Source organism: Cygnus olor, chromosome 3 (assembly GCF_009769625.2).
Source record: "Cygnus olor isolate bCygOlo1 chromosome 3, bCygOlo1.pri.v2, whole genome shotgun sequence".
NCBI classification, from domain to species: domain Eukaryota; kingdom Metazoa; phylum Chordata; class Aves; order Anseriformes; family Anatidae; genus Cygnus; species Cygnus olor.
The window spans coordinates 3,010,668-3,031,446 of NC_049171.1; the positions used below are offsets into that span (position 1 = coordinate 3,010,668).

The 20,779-nt window shown below is 52.6% G+C and overlaps 2 protein-coding genes across 3 annotated transcripts in view; both read right to left on the bottom strand.

The window, feature by feature from the left end:
* Positions 1 to 7,071: 7,071 nt before the first annotated feature.
* Positions 7,072 to 11,064, bottom strand: SOX7 (SRY-box transcription factor 7). The gene is made up of 2 exons (XM_040553212.1): positions 10,722 to 11,064; positions 7,072 to 9,455 (listed from the first exon to the last, which is right to left on the bottom strand). Exons 1-2 carry the CDS (start codon positions 10,948 to 10,950, stop codon positions 8,554 to 8,556), a joined length of 1,131 nt encoding a protein of 376 aa, XP_040409146.1. The 5' UTR covers positions 10,951 to 11,064; the 3' UTR covers positions 7,072 to 8,553.
* A 2,875-nt stretch (positions 11,065 to 13,939) lies between these two features.
* PINX1 (PIN2 (TERF1) interacting telomerase inhibitor 1) overlaps positions 13,940 to 20,779 on the bottom strand; it is a 62,817-nt gene continuing 55,977 nt past the window's right edge. For both annotated transcript variants that reach the window (XM_040550650.1, XM_040550651.1), the window contains exon 7: positions 13,940 to 19,907. In XM_040550650.1, coding sequence (XP_040406584.1) covers positions 19,308 to 19,907 — 600 coding nt within the window. In that variant the 3' untranslated portion in view covers positions 13,940 to 19,307. The remainder of the gene's footprint in view (positions 19,908 to 20,779) is intronic.

Sequence of the window (20,779 nt, forward strand, 5' to 3'; positions counted from 1 at the left end):
GGGACCTGGCAGGCTCAGGTAAATGTTAAACACTGAGCAGATGCCTCCAAATCTGCCTGAGAGCTGAAAAAGGCATGGGTCCAAGGGAAAAAAAAAAAAAGTTCACATGTGATCTTGCAATGTGATCGTGCAGTTCATGCCTCTCACTGCATGATCACATCACAGGGTCTCCTGGAACTCCAGGTCTACTGAAATGCCTGGACTCTGCAGGGAGCCAAGAGTTTGCACAAACACGCTTGGGTCCAGCATTGGCTAATAGAGGAGCTGTTAAACACTTCTTCCATCAAAGCCTTCATGGAGAAGGGAAGCGGGTATGTTTTCTAAGGTTGTGAAGAACCCAACAGACAAATCCACCCAAATTCCACAGCATAACATTACCCAAGGGCCCCAGTTTGCATCTATGCTCATAAATGAATAGGGTCGGGATCAGGGGCATGCACCCTCGTGTACCCTTTAGTTAGTAGTTGCAGCATGCTCCTGCTGTGATTTTGGCACACGTCAAGTAGCCCTGGCACAACCAATGCCCAGGTGAAGTGAGGGAAAGCTGGGGGCCATTCTCAGCAGGCTGTTTGGGTGCTGTCATCATCCTTGAGAGACTGAGAGATTTCAGTGGGAAGGATGAGCTAGCTGGGCTAAGTCTGACCTGTTTGTTTTCCTGCACAGCTGCATCCACGTGAGCCATCAGGGCCTCTGGAGTGACCATGCCACCAGGGCACTGTAGAATCACAGAATCATTAGGGTTGGAAAAGACCTTCAGGATCATCTGGTCCAACCATCCCCCTACCACCAACGTCACCCACTAAGCCATGTCCCTAAGCACCACGTCCAAGGTTGTCACCTCTCCTGAGCCAGCTCTGAAGGGAACATGTGAGATGTTTGCTCTGCAGAAGCCTTCACCAGTTTGTGGTGGCAGCTGTGGAAAGGGAGGCCAGGGGACGCTGCCTTCCACATGCCACGGTCAGTCTGACCCTGATCATTTGGTCTCTGCCTTGGGCCATTTGTCCCTGTCCTGTCTCTTTTCCACCAACAGTCCCTGCTGTAAGATCTGTCATCCTGGCCCTGTCCAGTGGATCCTGGTGTCGCTCCTGCCCTTTCCCAGCCTAATGCCCACTCCAAAAGGTGTCTTCCACTAGCCCACCCCTTTTCTCCTCCATCTTCTGGTTCCTCATCCAACATCCATCCTTCCAGCCATGCTCTTTTCCTTCCCAGCCCTAACTCTCATTGCTAGACCATGGTTGCTCACACCCACCCCTTCCTTCCTTGGCTGCTTTCTCCAGCCTCTTTCACTATTTAGTCCTGCTCCTTTCCCTGGCACCTGAGCTGCTTGTGTCCATCATGCCCAGACCACCTCGCAGCCTCCTGCTCTCCACTCCCAGCACTCGTTGCCATTCCCATGCCCACCCAGCATCTCTCAGTGTCTCCTCCACCGAGTTTACCCCTGCATAATATTAGTTTCAAGCTGTTGAAGCTCAGTAACACACAAGTCTCTCTCTGCAGCACCTGCCCACAACACTTGAGTGCGTTCCTAAAGTGAATAGTGACCAAATCAAGTCTCAGCACTCCTGGGGTAGACTGGTACCCAAAGAGGAAGATCGAAGCTCTTAAGGCTGGAAAAGAGGTGGCTGGAGCAGCGGGTTATGATATATGGTAAAAAAATCATGTGTGGCCCAGAGAAGGTAGATAGGGAATAACGCAACTGGGGAAATAAGGCTCCAAATGGACCCGGCTTGATTAAAGCCAGAAAAAGGAGGTGGTCTTCTCATGGAGTGGGGATGTGATGGGTACTAAAATTTTAAACCCACAACCAAGCAAATATATGGAGAAAAATCTCACTGAGGGCAACTCAAGACAGAGCTCACCAAGCCCCAAGCTGCAGATAGTCTGAAGTGGGAGGGGTGCTGGGGCAGATCATTCCACTTACCTTGTTCTTACACGTCTTCAGACGTGAGATCCTTAACCCCATTGGAACCTACATCATGGGCTGCACCAGCCTTAGGTCTGGTTTGTATTTATATTTACATCTATATATTTACATCTATATCTTTGTAAATGAGAGGGGTAGAATTGGGAATCCAGGACCCTCTGGACCAGAGCTGATGGTGCCCCTGGTTTCAGAAACAAATGAAACCTTGGATCTTTGCTGCTCGGGGGGGTTTGAGTGGTGACGACCTTTGTGGTGTTGTCTGGTGCCCAGGACAAGAAGTCTGTCCTCGACAGCAGAGCCTCCTATAGCTGGTCAGGGGTGCCAAGAAACCTGTTTTAAACAAGGATTTTCTGTGTCCCTCCCTGCCCAAAAGGTCAGCGTGGAGACTTCATGTGACTCTTCACACACCAAAGAAGCAAATCCAGCTCTTCTCACTCAAGCTTTAGAAAAAGAAAATAAGAAAAAAATAAGAAACAAAAGTCAGGAGCAGCGTTTTATTTCTCAGAGATCGAAGACAGTGTGGTGGCAGGGGAGAAGGATTTTGGTGCTTGAGCAGCACCAAGCAAGCAGCAGAACCCCAGGCTATGGGGGCAGACCCCAGGTCTCCCAGCCGGGCAGTGGGAGCGGGATCTGCCATCCCCTCGGTGCCTCCCAGGTCCCTGGGATGCCGGGAGGGAGCAGCGGGATCGGGATCGTGACTCAGCCCCCACGTGAGCGGGTTTCCTTCCTGCACGGCCAGCCCCAGCTTCTGATGTTTTGTTCGCCGCGAAGCTCTGGGGGCCAGGAGCTGCGAGCGGCGCGGGAGCTCGTGGAAATCAAAGGGAAAGAACAACATCTTGGGCTTGCTGGGGCCCTCCTCGCCGCCCCGCTGGGACGCGTGGGCTTCCCAAGCTGCAAGGAGGAGGAAGGGAAGGGCCGTCCCCTTCTCCCCTTTCTTCTCAGGGCATCCTCGGCGCCTCTCTGCTCACAGGGTGGGAAACGGGACCCCGGCAGTCCCTCATGTATTGAAACGGGAGTAAATGGGTGGGGAGGCAACTTGGTTCTCACAAACCATGCTGGACAGGAGACTGCCAGATTTTCTCTATTATCACACTTTTCCCCATCGATGCCAAAGGCAAAACTCTCAATCAGAAGTGGCTCATGCTATCGAATAATAATAATAATAATTAATAATGATAATAATAATAAATAAATAAATAAAAACAACCTACAGGCTCTCTGGTATTGCCCAAACTCAACTGTTTGGCCCTGAGACCCCCACCTGGGCTGGTCCCCCTTACCTAAACCCTCCCCGGTGTATCTGCTCCCCAGCCGTGGGGCAGGACTGGGATGACTTCACAGTGGGTGGTTGTGGTTGGGAGGTGGGGAGCTTTCCTCTCCGGGTTTCTCAACCACTGTAAGTCCAGTGCAGGTGTCTCTCCATCCCAGCTTGTGCCCAGAGATGACCCTAAAAACATGCAGGAAGTGCAGAGGTTTTGGCTTGGTGGTGCCAGCAGGGCTGCAGGAACACCCAAGCTCTATCTGAAAGAGGAGGGTCTGGCCATTTTACTTATTTCCTGCAAAAAGATGGCAATCTGTCCCTGGGAGAAGAGTCCCTTTTGTCCCATTCCCTCCGTACCCACTGCACAACTTCTCCCTCCCCCTTGATGAGCTGGACCCTGCTGCGCTCATGGAGCCAACTCTTCCACCTCCTGTTCTCCTTCCACGTCTGCATGGCAGAGATGGGCAGGAACCAAACTGGGGCCTTCAGCCCTGTAAGCTGGTGCTGGTGGCCTCAGCTCCAGCCTCAAAGGGACTCTCCAAGACACTGGGTGAGCTGAGCACGTTCCTACTGGGTCTGGATCTTCTCCAGGTGGGCAACAGAAGGACAGGGGAAGGAAGCACACTATGTTTGGCCAAGCAGGTTGATGTGGAAGCTCCTCTGGATTGATGCTGAGCAGGGTTGTGGTGGAACATCAATCTCTAGAGAGGTTGTGGTCTCCTCCTCAGAGATCTCCCAAAGCCACCTGGACGTGGGGCTGGGCACCCTGCTCGGGGTGGCCCTGCTGGGGCAGAGGGGAGACCAAAGGGACCCAGAGGTCCCTTCCAACCTCACCACGCTGTCATTCTGTGGGTCGAGCTGGCACTATCCAGCCCCAGGCCCATCTCCCCATCTCCCCCTGCCTCTGCCCTGGCAGCCCAGCCCTGTTGGGGCTCAGCAGCCCTCCTACCCTTCTCCCCTGTGCCTTCACCCCCTGTTTTCCCATTCCCTGTGTTTATCCTCCCGCACGTAGCCCTCGGGGAGCCGTCGGATTGCACGGAGGGAGAAGTTATTTTTCCTTGACATAAACAGCCAGGCCTTTCCTCGGCCCCTTTGCTTGAAACGTGGAGGTAGGACCTGGACTCATAACATCCGGCAGGAGGGGCTGGCCTTATCTGCCAGGAAACACTCAGCTCCGGATACATCCTCCCTGCTCCCGGCACCCGAAGCAGCTCCCATTGGCAGTGGAGGGCAGGAAACCACTCAGCAGCTTGTCTCATTCCCTCCTCTGGAGGAACGGGAGGGAGAGCCTGATCCTGCCCTCCCTGCTCCCAGGAGGAGCTGTGGCTCCCTGTGGGGTGTGGAGGCAGGGTAGGGGGCAAAGAGGTGGGGGGTGAAGGCAATTAGTCATGAGCAGATGGAGGTTGATGGGGGGAAAGTGGAATTTGGGGGAGTGGGAGGTGTTGGGTGGGAGTGGGTGACCTCAGCGAGGTCACCTTCCCTGCCTCCGTTTCCCTCCCCAGCCTCCTGCCCTCTGCTTTGAGGGCAATGGAAGGAAAAAAAGCACCTTGCATCAAATTTAGTAGCAGTGCCCGGAGCCCCCATGTGGGGCAGGGACCCCTTGAGCACAAAGACTTGGTCCGGTTCGGGCTCGTGGCATGAGGCAGCTCATGTCGCAAGGCCGGACAGAAAAAGGGTGGGAGGGAAGGAAGCCTTAGCTCCATTTTACAGACAGGGAAACTGAGTCACAGAGCCCCGTCACCAGGCCCTACCCCTGCCCTGTGTCACAGGGACCAGCCGCCCGTGCCACCCAGCTCACACCTCTTCCTACCTCCGGTGATGCTCTCTGAAACAGGCAAACCCCCTTCCAAAATTTTCCACCGTCAGAGGAGCCACCAGCACCTGCTCAAGGGGCACAATGGACATGGCCCCAGCCCTGCCATGACACACACTGCAGCTTCTGGCCAGTCCCGATCCGTGCTATCCGGGAAGGTGACTTCATCCCGCGACACCCAGCCACCGAGGGTCAAGGGCTGGCTGGGGACAGGGGCTGGACGCGTGCTCTGGCCACTTCTTGGCAAGGAGAAGGCCGTGCCTTGGCCCAGCCCCGAGCTGCAGCCTGGCCTGAGGTCATTTCATCCCTTCCTGCAGCTCTGATTTGATTTTTCCTGCTGCTTCCCAGCCTGGAGAAAGCGGGCCGCAAACTGCAGGACTCTGGTGTGCACGGGGAGGGAGGGGAAACGCGCCCAGGAGTGATGGAGAAAGAGCCCTGCTTGGTGTAGAGACCACCCAGTGCCTCTAAACCACCACGGCCTTCACTCCTCTGCAGGAGCATCCACTTTTTGAGCAAAAAAAAAAAAAAAAAAATATATATATATATATCCATTTCCACCTTTCTTGGCCACTTTCTGGCTGCTCTGTGTGCCTTGGGGAGCGTTGAATCCCGATAAGGTGCTATGGGGTGGGAGCAAAACCCCATAGCATGGCATTCACCAGCCTGCTGAGATAGGGGAGGCTGGCTCGGCTCCCGAACTTCACCTCCTCTGCTGGTGTGTGCCGGGAGGGGGACGGCGGCTGCTGCCAGTGCTGGGCGTGTGCCCGGATCCTGCTGGCGAGCCCCGGCTCCCAGGGAGCCGCACCTCGCCTTGGCTGCGCTTCCCAAAACCCTCAGGGGGCCCCCGGCTCCCGGCCCGGGCCTGCAGCTGCTCCTGACGTGCCGAGAGCGGGGTGACATGCTCCCAGCGCTCCTCACGTGGCTTTGGGCTGGGCAAGCGGGGACAGGATCTGCTGGCAGGAGACACCGGGCTGGGGTGCCCAGAGAAAGGCCTTTTCCCCGGGGAACCGCACTCCGGCCGCCGGCGCTGTCAGCTCTGGGTACGAGCTTTGCGTCTGGCAAGGCCGAGTTTGTGAGAAGGGAGGCAGGGAGGAGGTTCGGGGCGGGGGGGGGGGGGGTGTTTAGTCAGTCCCGTGGTTGTGTGGGGTATGGGGACAAGGAGAAGAAGCAGCTAATGCCCTAAAGAGAAGGTCCCACTGTACACCATCCCCGGCTGCCCCTGCAGCAGGCCCGGCAGAAAGGAGCCTCCGCAAGCACCCTGTGGTGGGTGCCCCCTCCAACGAGACCTCCTATGGAAGGAAGCAGCCCCTGGGCTCGCTGGTTGAAAGGCAGACTCAATTTTGGCTGCAGTTTGCTGTGAAACAGCCATGAAGGTGGTGCTGGGGGGCTGTGAGCACCCTTTGGCCCTAGGGCCCCACTTCTGCTCCTGGCATGGTCCTGCACCAGTCACTTAATGTCATGGGGGTGGAGAGGCCAAAAGGCCTCACAGGACCTCCCTCTTTCCCTCCTGTCCCGTCGGACTGATTCACAAAACACCCTGGAAGAGGGTTTTTCACCAGCAGCAAACTTGGTGCCCTCGTGCCATGTTGGTGCAAGAGCCACCGCAGTCTGTGGTGCCACCAGGACCCCTCAGGTCGTCCTTGTCATAGCAGGACTTAAAAGGGATTTGGATGCTCGAGTGATGGGTAAGGGAGGAGACAGGACTACTTCCATGAGGGCACAAACTGGGACAAAGGAGGACCTAAGCATTAGTAGGTGATCTTTAAGGTCCCTTCCTACCCAAACCAGAGGTTGGGTGACCTCTGGAGACCCCTTCCAGCCAACACTCATAGGCAGTCATCACAACAGGCATTGGGAAACTCGCTCCTCCACCATCAGTGTCACCACCAGAGGCAGAGCCTCACCTAACCTCACCGGATCACCTCTGTAGGACCCGGCGTTAAAAGGCTGTACCCAGAAAAACGGGGTCGAGCCCATGGGGATGGCGTGCTGCCCCGCAGCCACGCCGTGAGAAGTAAAGGTACACATAAGTCATACCTCAGGTTGGCTTGTTGGAAAACGACCCACTCCTTGTAAAGATAACCACAGATCTTTTTTATTAAAAAAAAAAAAAAAAAGGAAGTAGAAAAGTTTGGCTGAAAATACCAAAAATAACAACAACAACAAAAATTAAAATAATAGCACTCGCACAGGAAATGTTTCTCCTTTGAAAACTTTGTCAATAGCTACAGCAATTTAAATCATAAAACAATCATCGTATAAAAACATTTATTTAAATTAAATATTTTATGCAAACTCATATCTACACTCATTCAAAATGCATAGAGTCACACAAAAAAGATGGAATGTATTAGCTTAAAAACTTGTGAAGTTGTGTTTTTTAAGTATTATTTGCAATTATTATTAATACACGTTTGGGACTGAAACCAGAAAATCATAGCCACGCTACTAACTAATCATTACCAAGTGCCATACAGTAAACACTAAGATTAATCATGTCATATAACTGATTTAAAATAAAGCTTCATCTTTATGAAAAGAAAGAGAACTCGAGCAATACAAAATCCAAGGGGAGGAATAATGGAAGGAATAAATCAATGTACAGCTTTATTACAGGCAATAATACGCTGGAGTTAGAGGAGGCATTGGGCACTGCGGCTCGGAACATTAAGCGTTCGCCTTCAAAGGATGTTTGATAAAAACGTGTCTGCTACATCATCACCTCTTTGCCAAAGTGCTCATCCGAAGACGTTTTCCTGGCCTGGTGGGGAGCGGAGCCCCTCCTGCTCCCGTTTTGGGAGCGCTTTTGCCGGGAGGCCAAGGGGGAGCCGCACGGGTGTTGGCACCGGACAGATCCTGCCCCGCAACCTTGATCTCATACATGGAGGTTGCACCCTGGGCTGGCAGCATTCCTGCTGCCCCATCCTCTGGGATGTCCCTGGGGGTGAAGACACTGCTTGGGACAAAGTGACGCATTTGGGGACAGGGGGACAGGGCAGGTTTAACCCCACTGGTGCATCTGGGCTGGTTGGGGTGGCCACAGCATCACCAACACCGAGCACAGGGACGTGGGGCAGCGCTGCTCACCTGGGCTCAAAGCCCAGGGCAGGTATGCGGGGCACAGCACACACGTGGATCCTGTGTCCATTTACCAAAATCTTCCTTTTTTTCCCACCCATCCCTGCCTGCTCTCCCCTTCCGAGGGGTTTCGTCCATGCTGTTCATGGGATGCCACCACCCTCCCGACTCCAAAGCAGAGCTGAGGGTGCCCCAAAACAGGATGCAGCCTCCTGGTGCTCCCAGGAGCATCTCTGCTTCAGAAGAGGGGCTTTGGCAGCAGGAACTCCACCTGGCCATTTTGGAGCAGGGCACCCAACGCTTTGCACCCGGTGGCAAGCTGACGACCGAAATCCTTTACCTAAGCCCCTGAGGAGACTCCACGGCCCTCGTGGTTCGGACTCGGACGCCCTGAGGGGAGGCGAGCGATGTCCCCCGGGGACCAACGCCTCGTAATACTGTCGGGTCCTTCCTCGGCCGGTCCAGGCGGCCGCAGGTCTAGGAGACGCTGTAGTTGTTGTAGTAGGTGGCCGTGGCGTCGGCGAGGACGGAGATGAGGCTGGTCTCCGCCGCGTGGGAGCCACCAGCCGCCGAGGCCGCCGGGATGTGTCCGTTGGCCAAAGCCCCGGCGTGGTGCTCGCCGTGGCCAGGGGTGTTGAGATACTGGTCGAATTCGTTGCGGTCCATCTCCCCCAGGAGCTCGGCTTGGCTCAGCTGGTCCAAGGTGTCAAAGCCGTGGTGGTCGGGCGGCGGGGAGAGCTGGCCCAGGTGGGCGTGGAGGCCGGGGGGCTGCAGCGGGGGGAAGGCGGCCGTGTAGTAGCTGGTAGGAGGAAGAGGAGGGCAGCCGGAGGCCGAGGGCATCATGCAGGTGGCCGGCTGCGGCATGGGGCTGAGCGGATGGTGGTTGCACGGGAGGGAACTGCCCGCGTACTCCGGGGAGAAGGGGGCTCCGCCGGCGAGGTGGGAGCGGTGATGCTCGTCGGGGCAGGGCGAGGAGAAGAAGCTCTGCTCGGGGTCTATGGCGTCCAACGGAGACATCTCGGGAGGGGTGGGCAGCCCGTAGGGGTACGTGTCCACGCTGGTGCCGCCGCTGCTGCCCGGTGGATCCCGGTAGCCGCGGACGGGCGGCAGCCCCGGGCGAGGGGGGTACTCACCCGGCCCCTCTTTCTCACCCCCGGCCCGGCCGCAGGTCCGCTTCTCGGGCACGGAGTTTTGGTCCCGCGTCAGGCTGCCCAGCAAAAACCCGGGATCCACCCGCTTGCAGATCCTCTTGACCTGCTTCTTCCGTCGGGGCCGGTACTTGTAGTTGGGGTAATCTTGCATGTGCTTGACCCGCAGCCGCTCGGCCTCCTCCACGTAGGGTCGCTTCTGCGAGAGGCTCAGCGCCTTCCAGGACTTGCCTGTAAATAGGAGAACAAAAATCCACTTAGTGCTCGCGGCCACCGTCCTCCGGGCACCCGGCCCAATGGCGGGTCGGGGCTCCCATTTCCCGAGAACACGGGGGACTCATCCTGCAAACTCCACAGGAGGAGGAGACGGCAACGGGAGGGCGTTGAAGCCAGGTTGAAGCCGCTTTTCTCCCCCCATCCCGAGTCCCCAGACAGGGTCAGGCTGTGCTGAGGGTGCGCCGAGCCCCACTGCAAATAAACCAGGGCAAATAAACTCCCCTGGCACCAGGGCCGGATCCTGCAATGCCTCCCTGGGACGCGGAGCCCGGAGAAAAGGCAGCAAGGAAGTGCTGCTGAGCGGAGCCGTGGCCATGCACGGCTGGGCAGGGGGTCAGGACGTGGTGTCCCTGGATGTGTCCCTGTCCCGGTGGCCCCGGGCACCGCGACCTCGCCGCTCCCTGCTCGCGGCGCTGCCACTCCAGAGCCGAGCAGAGCTGTCCCCAGCGCAGGGAGCAGGGGGTCACGGACATCCCGCGGTGGGGACATCCCTTCCTCGGGGCTAGGGGGAGAAATTTGGATCCGCATCAGAGTGCTCGGTGCCTTCCCATCGCCAAAGTGAGAGCAGAACTGACAGCGGCAAGAGGAGATGCTGCCTGGAAAGGCAGCGAGGAGAAAACCCCAAACCACCAAAGAAAACACCGCAGAACTGCCCAGGGAAACACAAAGTTTGGGCAGAGCGTGTTGCAATTCGGGCAGCTCTTTCTCAGGGCTGTCTGGGGCTGGGTTATTTCTGTTCTTCGCCCTCGGTCTCGCACAAGAGATTTGGAAGAGGGGGAAACAGTGGATGGGGAGTGGGGAAAAGAAATATATATATATTCAAAACGGGCTGCGATCCCTGAAAAGACCCAGCAGAAAATACTTCCCTGGTGATGTCAGGGTGGCCAGCGAGTTTGGGGGATGAAGCGGGACAGCAAAGACAGGCCTGGAAAATTTGGGGTCCCTCCGTGCGCTGCACCCAGGGCTCCCACGCGCTGCCAGCCCGGGGGTGTCGTGCCCCCAGGGGTGGCAGGGAGCACGCCTGGGAGGCTTTGCACCCTAGGGTGCTGCACCCTGGCGAGCTTTGCACCCCATGGGGGGTTCAGGTGGGTGCTCACCCTTTGGGCACAGGACCCCGGGCAGGCTCCGTACCCCATAAACCACAGGGTGCCAGCCTGGCACCCCCCGGTGGGTGCCCACCCGAGCCGCCCCCCTCGCCCCCCGCACCCCGGGGCTCCTCACCGAGCATCTTGCTGAGCTCCGCGTTGTGCAGGTCGGGGTTTTGCACCGCCAGCCTCTTCCTCTCGTCCTTCGCCCACACCATGAAAGCGTTCATGGGGCGGCGGATGCGGCTCTCGGCGCTCTTCTCCCCCGGGGGGCAGCGGCTCGGGGGCGGCCCCGCTTGCAGCCCCTCCGCAGCCTCCCCCTCCAGCCTCTCGGGCCAGGGGTAGGTGCTCAGCAGCGCAGCCATGGCCCGGCCCCCCCCCGGCCTCCCCCGGCCTCCCCCAGCCTCCTTCCTCCTCCTCCTCCTCCTCCTCCTCCTCCTCCTCCTCCTCCACCCGATGCTCTCTCCGCGCTGCCCTCGGGGTCCCCGCGCAGTCCCAGCCTCCCGCCCGGCTTCCCCCCCGGTATTTATGAGCTCCTTGGAAAAAAAAAAAATAAATAAAAAAATAAAACCCTCCTCCAATGACACCGAAGGGACTGGCTGCTGCTGCTCCTCCTTGTTTGCAAACTCCCGGCCGGGAGAAGAAAACTTCTCCCCACCCTCTGCCCTCCGCTCCCCCCCGGGGGGAGAGAGGAGGGAGGCAGCACCCCAAAAGCCCCCCCTCCCGCTTCCCCCTCCCCTTTTTGGTAACAGCTTTATTAATATTTATTTCTTTGTACGGGGACGGGTTGGAGCTGGCTTGCTGGAGGAGCGAGCGCAGCCGGAGGGGAGCGGGGAAGGGCTCCTGGAAGTGGTCCTGTCCCCAAAATTCAAGGCTGGTGAATTCAAATTCATTCGTCCCCCCCCAAAAAAAAATATAAAAAAAATAAAATAAAATCTCAAGGCTGGTTGGAGTGCAGGGTGAGGGGTTGCAGGCACCGAGATTTCTTTTTTATTTTTTTTTGGGGGGGTGGGGAGGGAAGGGGAGGCTGGAAAAGGAAAAAGGAAAATGGCCCCAAAAGGAGGGTTCCCGCAGGGGTGCAAAAGTCGGGTTGAGCCCCTCCAAGCCCCCTCCCCAGGTCTGGGCAAGCTGCAGGGTGCCCGTTTGCAAGGGGAAATTGGGGTGTGGGTTCTGCAGGGACGTCCCATTTTTTCCACCATGCCCCCCTGCTCCAACCAGAACCCCGTGTTTTGGCACCCCGTGCGGGTTCTCACCCGGTCACCCCAAATCCCAGGTCAGAAAGGGAGGAAATGGGGACCCGGCGGGCGTGCGGTGGGTGCTTGGCCAGCCTGGGGGGCTCCTGAGCCGGGGATAGATTTGGGCACGGCCCTGAGGGGTTGCAGCATCCCCCGTCGGTCCCCACGGCTCATCCCTGGGACATGAGGAGGTGTAGGGCCACCACGATGCTTTGGGGCCTTTTTAATTCCTGCTGCGTTTTACAGAGCAAAGCCACCCCAGCCTGGCCAGGCTGGAAGCATCGCCATCACGATGATATTCATCGTATTTCCCAAGAACAAACCCTAAAGCCTGGTTTGGTGCAGGAAAATCGTCCCCCCCAGCTAGGACGAAGCACGTGCAGGGAGGGCAACGGGACCGAACATCCCCACCCGAGCCCCTTGCCCAGCTCAGCCCTGCGCCGCGCCCCGAGGAATATATTTAGCCGCTCGATTCCTTTATGATTCTGACCCCCTGACATGGGCTCTGCTTCCACTGATTGTGGATTTCCTCCCGGCACTGCCAGCAAAAGCCGGGGGGCCAGGCTGCGAACGCGGCTCCTGGGGCTGCCCCCGTGCTCCTTGGGGGGAAAAAAAACCCAGCGGGGATCCGAGGCCGGGGTGTTTGTGCAGGTCGGCAGCGCTCGCCCACGTGCCTGGGTGTTCCTATTGACTCTCGTCGGGTCGCGAGCGCCAGCTCTGCGGGGTCGGGATCCGCCTGGGTTTCCTGCTTGGAGCGGGATCGCGGTGCGGGCGCGGAGGTGGGAGCTGCAAATCTCACCACGGAGCTGCGGCCGCCCCGTCCGAGCTTTTCCCCACCGGCCCGTACGAAAACCTCGCGGAAACAACACCATTTTCCAAAGGAACTGATTAAATCTATTAAGCTATTTACAAGTGGACTCGATCAGAGCCGCGTTATCTGGGAATACAACAGGAAGGCAACTTCTCTTAAATCTGAAAGGCGCAGGAGATTTCCTGACCTGGGGACAGATTTATAAACCCTTTACACACACAGACGGAGGCCGGCACACAGCGTCTTGCCTTTCATCTGCGCTCCGGAGCCGTGCTCTGGGGCCACGCAGGATTTGGGGCCAGGCGGTGCCGGCTCCACGGTGCACAGCGGGTTCGGAGAGCCAGGACGAGGCAGGACAGCGGGTGCCAAGCCCTCCATCCTGCTCCCAACAGCTCTCCCGGGAGCATTTTGCAGAGGGGAGTTGCTGCAGAGGTCGAGGGCCCTCTTCCCTTTTATTTTTCCCATTGGGTTTTCTGCAGCTCCCGGTGCCCAGGACAGCCACAGAGCCGGGGCACTGCTCCTCTCTCCAGCCTTGGATGGAGGCAGAGCCCAGCCAAACTCTCCATCTTCCTGGAAAACCAAAGGGAGAAAAGCCTTAATATCCTTTTTTTTTATTATTATTATTTTTTTGAGGCTTCATCCTTTTTTTTTGAGGCTTCCTCCTTTTTTTTTGAGGCTTCCCTTTAGCAGGAGTCAAAGTGCGTGAAACCGAGTTGCAAGTGTTTATTTTGAATATATTACACCACTCAGCGTTATTTTTAAACTCTCGGGATGCGCGGGGCCCGGGGATAGTTATTCTTATAAAAATACCACCTCTGCGCTCGAGGCCAGGAGATTTTTCGGAGCAGCGCTACGAAATATCCCTCGAGGGAGAAAAGGAACAGACTCCTCTCGAGCCCGTTTCCACGGCCGTGCCTCCATCCCGCGCCGCGCGTCCAAGGGGCGTTTGGCAGGATGGGAGGAAAGGAAAGGGCTGGGGGAGGACACGGTGCCGGGGGAGACCCGTGGCCACCTCCTGCCTCCGCCGTAGAGGCCCGGAGGCTCTGGGAGCGAGCAGCTCACCTGGATTTCCTGGTCCTGGCTGCTCCCCTCGCATCGTGGGGGCAGCATCGCCTGGTTTCCCCCAGGTATTGCAGGGACAAAGTCACGCCGTGTTCCGGAAACCCCACTGTGGGCTCACGGGGCAAAGTTCTGCAAAATCCTTCCCATTTGCATCTTCTCCCCTGCTGGAAGGAGACAGGACCTTCCTAGAGGCCCCCACGCCACATTTTGGGTGCAAACAATAATAAATATATATATTTTTCCCCCTTTCTTCTTCAGCACCTGGCATTCTGATTGCATTAGTAAGATGGGTTTCATTCTGCACCCTACTTAAACTGCTGGTTAAACCTGTCCTGTAGGAAGCTCGGCGTTACATAAAGGCAGCCGGGGCCATGTGAAAATGCCACCTTTCTAATTGCGACCGTATCAGGGTAATTAGCAGCAGGCTGGAAAGCTCACCTTTACTTTTTCTGCTTACCTTCCCGGTTCTGGCACAGCGCTTACCTGTATCTGGGGCACGGGAAGGAGCAGAGCTCTCGCAGGGCTTTGAGAGCAGGGAAATTACGGCTGAAAGCCACGAGCTAAAATAGAGCGAGCAGACAAAGGGTGGAAGAAAGCTTTGTTCTCCCCATTTCACGGATGGGGAACGGTGGCTGCAACTCCCGTGGGGTCACACGGAAAACCCGCGCCCGAGCGTGGCTTTTGCAAACCCGTCCCCGCTCTTTAAAATTCTCCCCTTTTCCCCAAGTGACCCCCTCGCCTTGGAGAGATGAAAACGTGGGACAAAGCACAAATCCTAAATTAGCTCCAGATTTACGTGGTCCTTAATTATTGATGGGACTCTCCTCTCCCAAGGGCAGCATCCGGGGTTCCTGCAGGGCTCCCGGCTGCTTTGCCCCAGGGACGGCTCCGGGCATCAGCTCTTTGCTGGGAGGCGAAGCCGGAGCTTTCCCCTCGTCCACCCCACAGTGAAAACCGCAGAGAAAAACGCTCACGGTTTCGGCATGCTCACAGGCACAGTGCTGAGTATTTCCGCTCCTGCTATTTTTAAAATTCAGCTTGAGCAGTTAGAAAAGAAATGCGTTTTAGTTGGTGAAAAGGGACCGGCAGAATTTCCTTCTCACGCCGTAAAAATTTATAAAAATGGATTAATTAATTAATGGAAAAAAAAAATCTTCGAGTGACTCAGAAGCAGAATTTAAGTTCTGACTTGCTGAGAAATTGAGTTTCAGTTTGGCATTGGAACAACTTTCCCACTGCAGCAACCACAAAGGTGTTTTTTTTTTTTTCCCTTTTCAAACCATATTTACCAGTTCCCCATCACTAAAACTTTGTGTATAGAGGGAATTTTGATTATCCCTGCACGGGACAGGTATGGAGATGCTTCCCTTGCTTATTTTCCAAGTACTTTGTGAGCTCTGACCCCTTCTCGGGGTTCCTCGGCCGATAGCACGGCAAGGATTGGATTTACAGCAAACCACAAGCTACCAGGGGCAGGGAAGAAAAGAAGCCAGGGACTGCTCCAGATGCTTGCAATCCTCTCGCCGTTCAAGGACCCACCGCTGCAAGATCTTTTTTAGGACGGGCGCGATGCTATGCAGCCTCTCCAATAGACTTTGTGTGGTTTTCCTCTCTTCTTGCAGCTTCCTTCCTCCTCTCAGTGCTGGCAGGTTTGGAGGTTTCGTGACGTAAATTGTGCCTTTTGAAGGTGGATGCTTTAAGAACTTCAGCCTTGTGTGTTTAAACAGGAGAAAATTGGTTAATTACAAGCGGTGCATTCTGCTAATTTGCTTTGCCAAGAGCTGATTATTTGAAAGAAGTCAGCACCAGAGCTTTTGCTTAAAGGAAAACTCCATGAATTCAACAAGATGCTGAGCTGGAGGGATCCCCAAGTGCATTTCTTATATTATTATAATCAATATTTGTGACATTTATGTATCACAAAGAGGCTGCATCTCAGATAGGACCTACCAGCTGAAATTCCTATAGACGTAAGGAGGTTCTGAGCTCTTCATTGTTGCCTTGAAACTTGTACTTAACAGCAGCTCACACCTGTGCCTTGAAATAACCAGTGCAAAGCACAAGAGGTGGCAAGTTTTGAAGGGAATTCAGAGAACGGTGCTCAGTACCTGTTGCACACATCGGGGTTGCCACCCTGTGCGATTTCCCGTCCCTGGCTCTACAGGAGGTGCTACAGAGTCAGACAACAGCAAGATCAAACCAGGCGTTTTTGGAAGCCCAAAAAGCTCGTGCAGACTTTGGTCCGATGCTGGTAACGGGGTATTTTGACGTGGCCTCTGCTTTCCAGGACACACTTCTGTGCTTGCAGGTAATTACACACACAAAGGTTAGCATCTCTATTGCTGCTCACAAAACTGCGCCTGCAAATCATTTAGCTTGGTATGGCTTTGCACCAACAATTAATTTCAAGGCTCAAAGCGAAGAATTACACCATACCTGCAAAGAGTGGAAGTAACTCCCAAAAAACCATCACTTTCTTCTATGTCACTGGCAAGTTGGGATTACCCATATTGAAAACAATTCAGTAGCTATGCTGTGTGTGCGCATCACCCCTAATTTGGAAGCGAAAGCAGACCGGCGACTTTCATTTTGCTCAGTTTCTGGGTAATTTCACTTGGAGGTACATTAAATCTGTGCTGCAATATGTGGGTACGATGGACAAATATGTAACAAAAGACACCGCTATTCAAAAGTATTATTTTCACAGAACTAAACCAAATAATTTCTTTGTGCTTACATTCTGCTCATTTCACCATCTGAGTAATGCTGGAATTCTTCTGCTTTCTAAAAAGGCCTTCTTGCCAAACCCGAGTTTGGTTAAAACTGGACTCACAAGCCACTACAAACAAAAAATAATAATTTATTACTTCGAAATATGTTCTTGTGTCTGTCATCCACTTCACAAGCCAGTATCTGGTAAGAAGAGCTTCTTGTTGCATAATACAGAGTTGGCTGATCACTAACATACAAAGAAGTGCAGCTGAATCATTTTTTTTTTCAAATTCTAGTACATCAAAAAATAATCATTTCCTACAACCCAATTTCTGCACGTCCTATTTCTCTTTGAGCTTGAGGCACATTAAAATAAAATCCCACGTTTCCCAGGAAAAAGCGAAATTCCCACTTATTGTACAAATAGAGAATCTTCTATTCGTAGCTCGTATTTCAATCTGAGCCAGATTTAAATCTTAAATCTACTGTGCTTACCAGTAGGAACACCACACATTTAAAGATTTATTCCTTTTTTTTTTGTTGTTCTTGCTGTAACTAACACTGGAATTTGGCCAAACACTTTCTATAAGATCCAGCACACAGAAACTCGTGTAAGATTAATACAGCGAACAAGCGAACAAACCCAGCACTATTTGGCAAAGGAAAGCCTATTCCTTTACTAGCACCTTTTCCAGTTAAAATCCCCAGGAGATTGTAAAGTTCAGCCGCGTAACAGTTAAAAAAAAAAACAAAACATTATGGGAAACATTCAGGGCTTCTACTGACAAATAAAAATTTAGGAAGCTGTAAGCAAGAAACTAGGAGCGCTGCTTTAAAACTTAGGACTCTTCATAATGTTACGTGAAAATTATTTTGCTGCCTTCTCCCATTGAGAAGTTTTTGTTTTTTTTTTTTCATGTTGAGCATGGAGTTTGCTCACAACCAGAGCAAGCGCATGGTATTTAAGTGATCTGTCGCTTAAGGAAGGCAGGGAACAAGCCCAGCCCCAGCAGCATCACAATGGCAAATATTTGCAAAGAGCTGGAAAGCAAATGCTCTAAGGGTTAAAGACTACTAGTGAAAACGACGCCAGTGGGAAGCACAGAGAAAGGCATCTTGTTCTCCCTTACCATATTGTAAAAGTACAGCAATTTTGCTGCAACGAACGGGTGCGTCCTCAGGGCAAGAAAGCCCTTAAGACAGATCTTAAGATATCCTGGCATTGCAAACCAAGGCACCTTAAGAAGTGAGAAGTCCAGCTGAGCTGCAACTGAGACATCTGAAGCCGTGTGGGCTGTGTATTGTAGGCTACACTTCTCCTGCTGGACAATAAAGGCAGCTTAAGGAATCTTTTCGTATCACATCTGCATCTTGACAACGTTTTTCGAGCCATGTTCAGCGACTCAGCTGGGCTCAACCACAAACATACCCATTTATCCAGCAGAGCAGACCAATGGGATGGTTTAGATTTACTCTGATGAAACGCAGGCAGGCCCTAAGACAAATGAAGAGCTAATGACTTTGAATCCTGGTTGGCTACCCTGGATGATGCCATGATAACTGGCTGGCTTTCAGGGCTGTGCTGTCAATTTGTTGTGGCCAAGGCAATATCAGGACAAGATACGACGAGAACAGTGAATGCTTCTTCCCATTTCACCACTTCGCTTCCAAGCTCACCCATCTCCTCCGACAGCTTTTTGCTGAGTGAGCTTAAGGTGCCAAAATCCAGCCTGAATGTTTAACCTCTCCTCCACAATGGCTTGCGGCAGTGCTGAGTCCCAGCGTTACTTATTTCCAGGTTTGCAGTGAGAAACAGCCTCTGATTTCTTTACAAATTGCAAGGTTTCTATGTGTAAGTGGCAATACTGATGCAGAGGAGTAGCTATGCTTTTAAAATCTATTTGGTCTCCCAATTTCACAGAAAACTCTGCTTATCCAAGACAGCTTTTGAATGCTAGGTGCATCACCAAAGGTACCACGAATGCTGCCTGGGAACCAAAGATTTACATTACAGCTAAGAAGGGCAAGCTCCTATACCTCTGTTGCAAAGTTACAGTTACTTGACCATAGTTAACTACTGGCCAGGGAACACAGGGAGTTACTTTATTTCATTCTTTAGTTGTGACAAGCGGGGGTAATCTTTTAATTAAAGACTAAGCATTTTGGGAAAAAACAATGTTCATTTTTATATGTAAATGGAGATCAATGAAAAAATTACACGCGACTTCGCAAAAATCAATGAAAAGAAACACATACAGCTTTGCAGACCCCCTCCTGTTTCCAGAAGCAGAGCTATCACAAGTGAAAACAATGGTGGCTTTAATAATAAAGGCAGCAATAGGATGACTTTTTTTTTTCTGTTTTCATCTCCCTGGATTGAGAGAAAACAGTCAGTGTGAACCAGCACAAAGCAATTTACTGGTTTTCACAGTCCTAACCACAGTGGTTAAAACCAGCCCTGATTTTGCTTGCTGTTATCTGTTGTGAATGGAGTCACACCAGGGTGAACGTGGGCTGAAGGTGTAGGCTCTGTTGTGTTAAAACACAGCTCTTGCACAGCCCCTAAGGTGAACCTCGGTTCTGCCACAACGGAAGGGCAAAGCATAGCTGTTGTTTTCTTTTTAATCAAGTCTTGCTTTGTAGACGTGCAAGCCCTGGCCCTGTAGCTGGATACCTTTTCAGCATGGCACTGAAGCTCCTGTTGGCCTGTCACCATGTTCTCAGCCCCCTTGTAAGAGCTATATTTAAATACAATCTGTGGTTTCAGTTGGATGAGGAGCTCAAGTGTACTCAAGGCTGAATTACCATCTGATGTTTGGCTGGTGTTTATGTAGGCTTCTCATCCAACGTGATAAAGTTCAAACCACCTCAAAGTCCCACCTTGACTCTTAAATGGCTAAATCTACTTGCAGTGCTTCTTTTTCTTTCTCTGCGTTCCTTCAGTACAGTCACCTGTCTCCTCTTTTTGCTTTTTGTGCTTCTTCTTCTGGCGTTTCTTTTGCTTTGTCTCTGAGTCCTCTGTGCAGAGATCTTCCCCATCAGATATTCCCATATAAACTTCTCCATTGCCCATATTTTCATCATTACTAATGCTTTCCTCTTCGTGCTGCTCTTTATGCTTCCTTTTCTTTTTCCCTGAGTGACATTCATTTAAAGAAGCATCCAGTTCATTTCCATTCAAGCTACTTATCTTAGACTTTTTTACTTTTGCTTTCTCACAATGTTCTGTACTCTCTGCCTCATCACTCTTTTGCTTCTTCTTTTTCTTCTTGGCTTTGGTTTTCAATTCTTCTGAAAGCTCCAAGGCTTCTTCTGTGGCTGGGCAGCAATTGTCTGACTTTGTTTCTGCTTCTTTCTGGGATCCCTTCAATTTTGCCATGCGCTTGGCGAAATATTCCTGTACAGTGAGACCACTCTTCACCGTATTGGGACCGTCTGCAGGCTCAGATAGCCAGGGGTCTCTCTGCTTCTCCTCCTGAGACTCAGGATCGGTGGTATCCTCCTGCAGCGGAACAAGGAGGAACAGGAATTGGGAGTCAGAAATAATGGCTTTAAACAAAATTATTTTTCTGCATATTAATACTAAAGGTATTTTAAAACCATATACTGCTTTAAAAATTAATCGTAAAAGTAAAGACTTCAGCAGAAGTGAGGATGTCCTTAACGCAAAAGATCACATAGGTTTAGGGAGAGGAGGTGGTGGCACAGAAAGCAAAAAGAGAATCAAGTACAGTAACTTAGAGCAGGGACGGGGTATGATTCTCTGTTGGTTTGAATTTCTGTTTACCTACTCCTGTGCAACTCATGCAGATTATGTGTAATACTATCATACTCGGCGTGTTACACTCACTTTGCAAAGGCACATGTCTCTACAAGATATAAACCAACATGAAAAATAGCACGGTATGATCTATTAGCCTGTGGCAGAAAGGAAATCCCATGCCTGGAATACCTCTACAGCGAAGTGCAACAACTTGGGCTACACGGAACAATCCAGCATTGATGCATCCCTTCCATCTTATCTGATCTTTAGAAATGTTTGTTTCATAGCTGCTTTACTGTCATTGTGTCCTAGATGTTGTTATTTAAACATGTTCCATTTGATCATATGTTATCAGATGGCAAAAACAACATCACAGGTTAGATCTTACAAGGCTTCTGCATACACAAAACAAATAGCTGCTGAACTCTAGCTGCAGGTGAGTATCTATAAAAAGAGCCAAGTGGCTAGAAAGTAAATGTAAAACAAAAGGCAAACTACACTCGTTGAGCTGGATGTTATGTATGGCATGAAGAGAATCGACCCTGAAAAAGCAACAAATGCAACAAGATGAAAAAAAAATTTGCTAAATTATCTGTGACTTGCAAAATAAA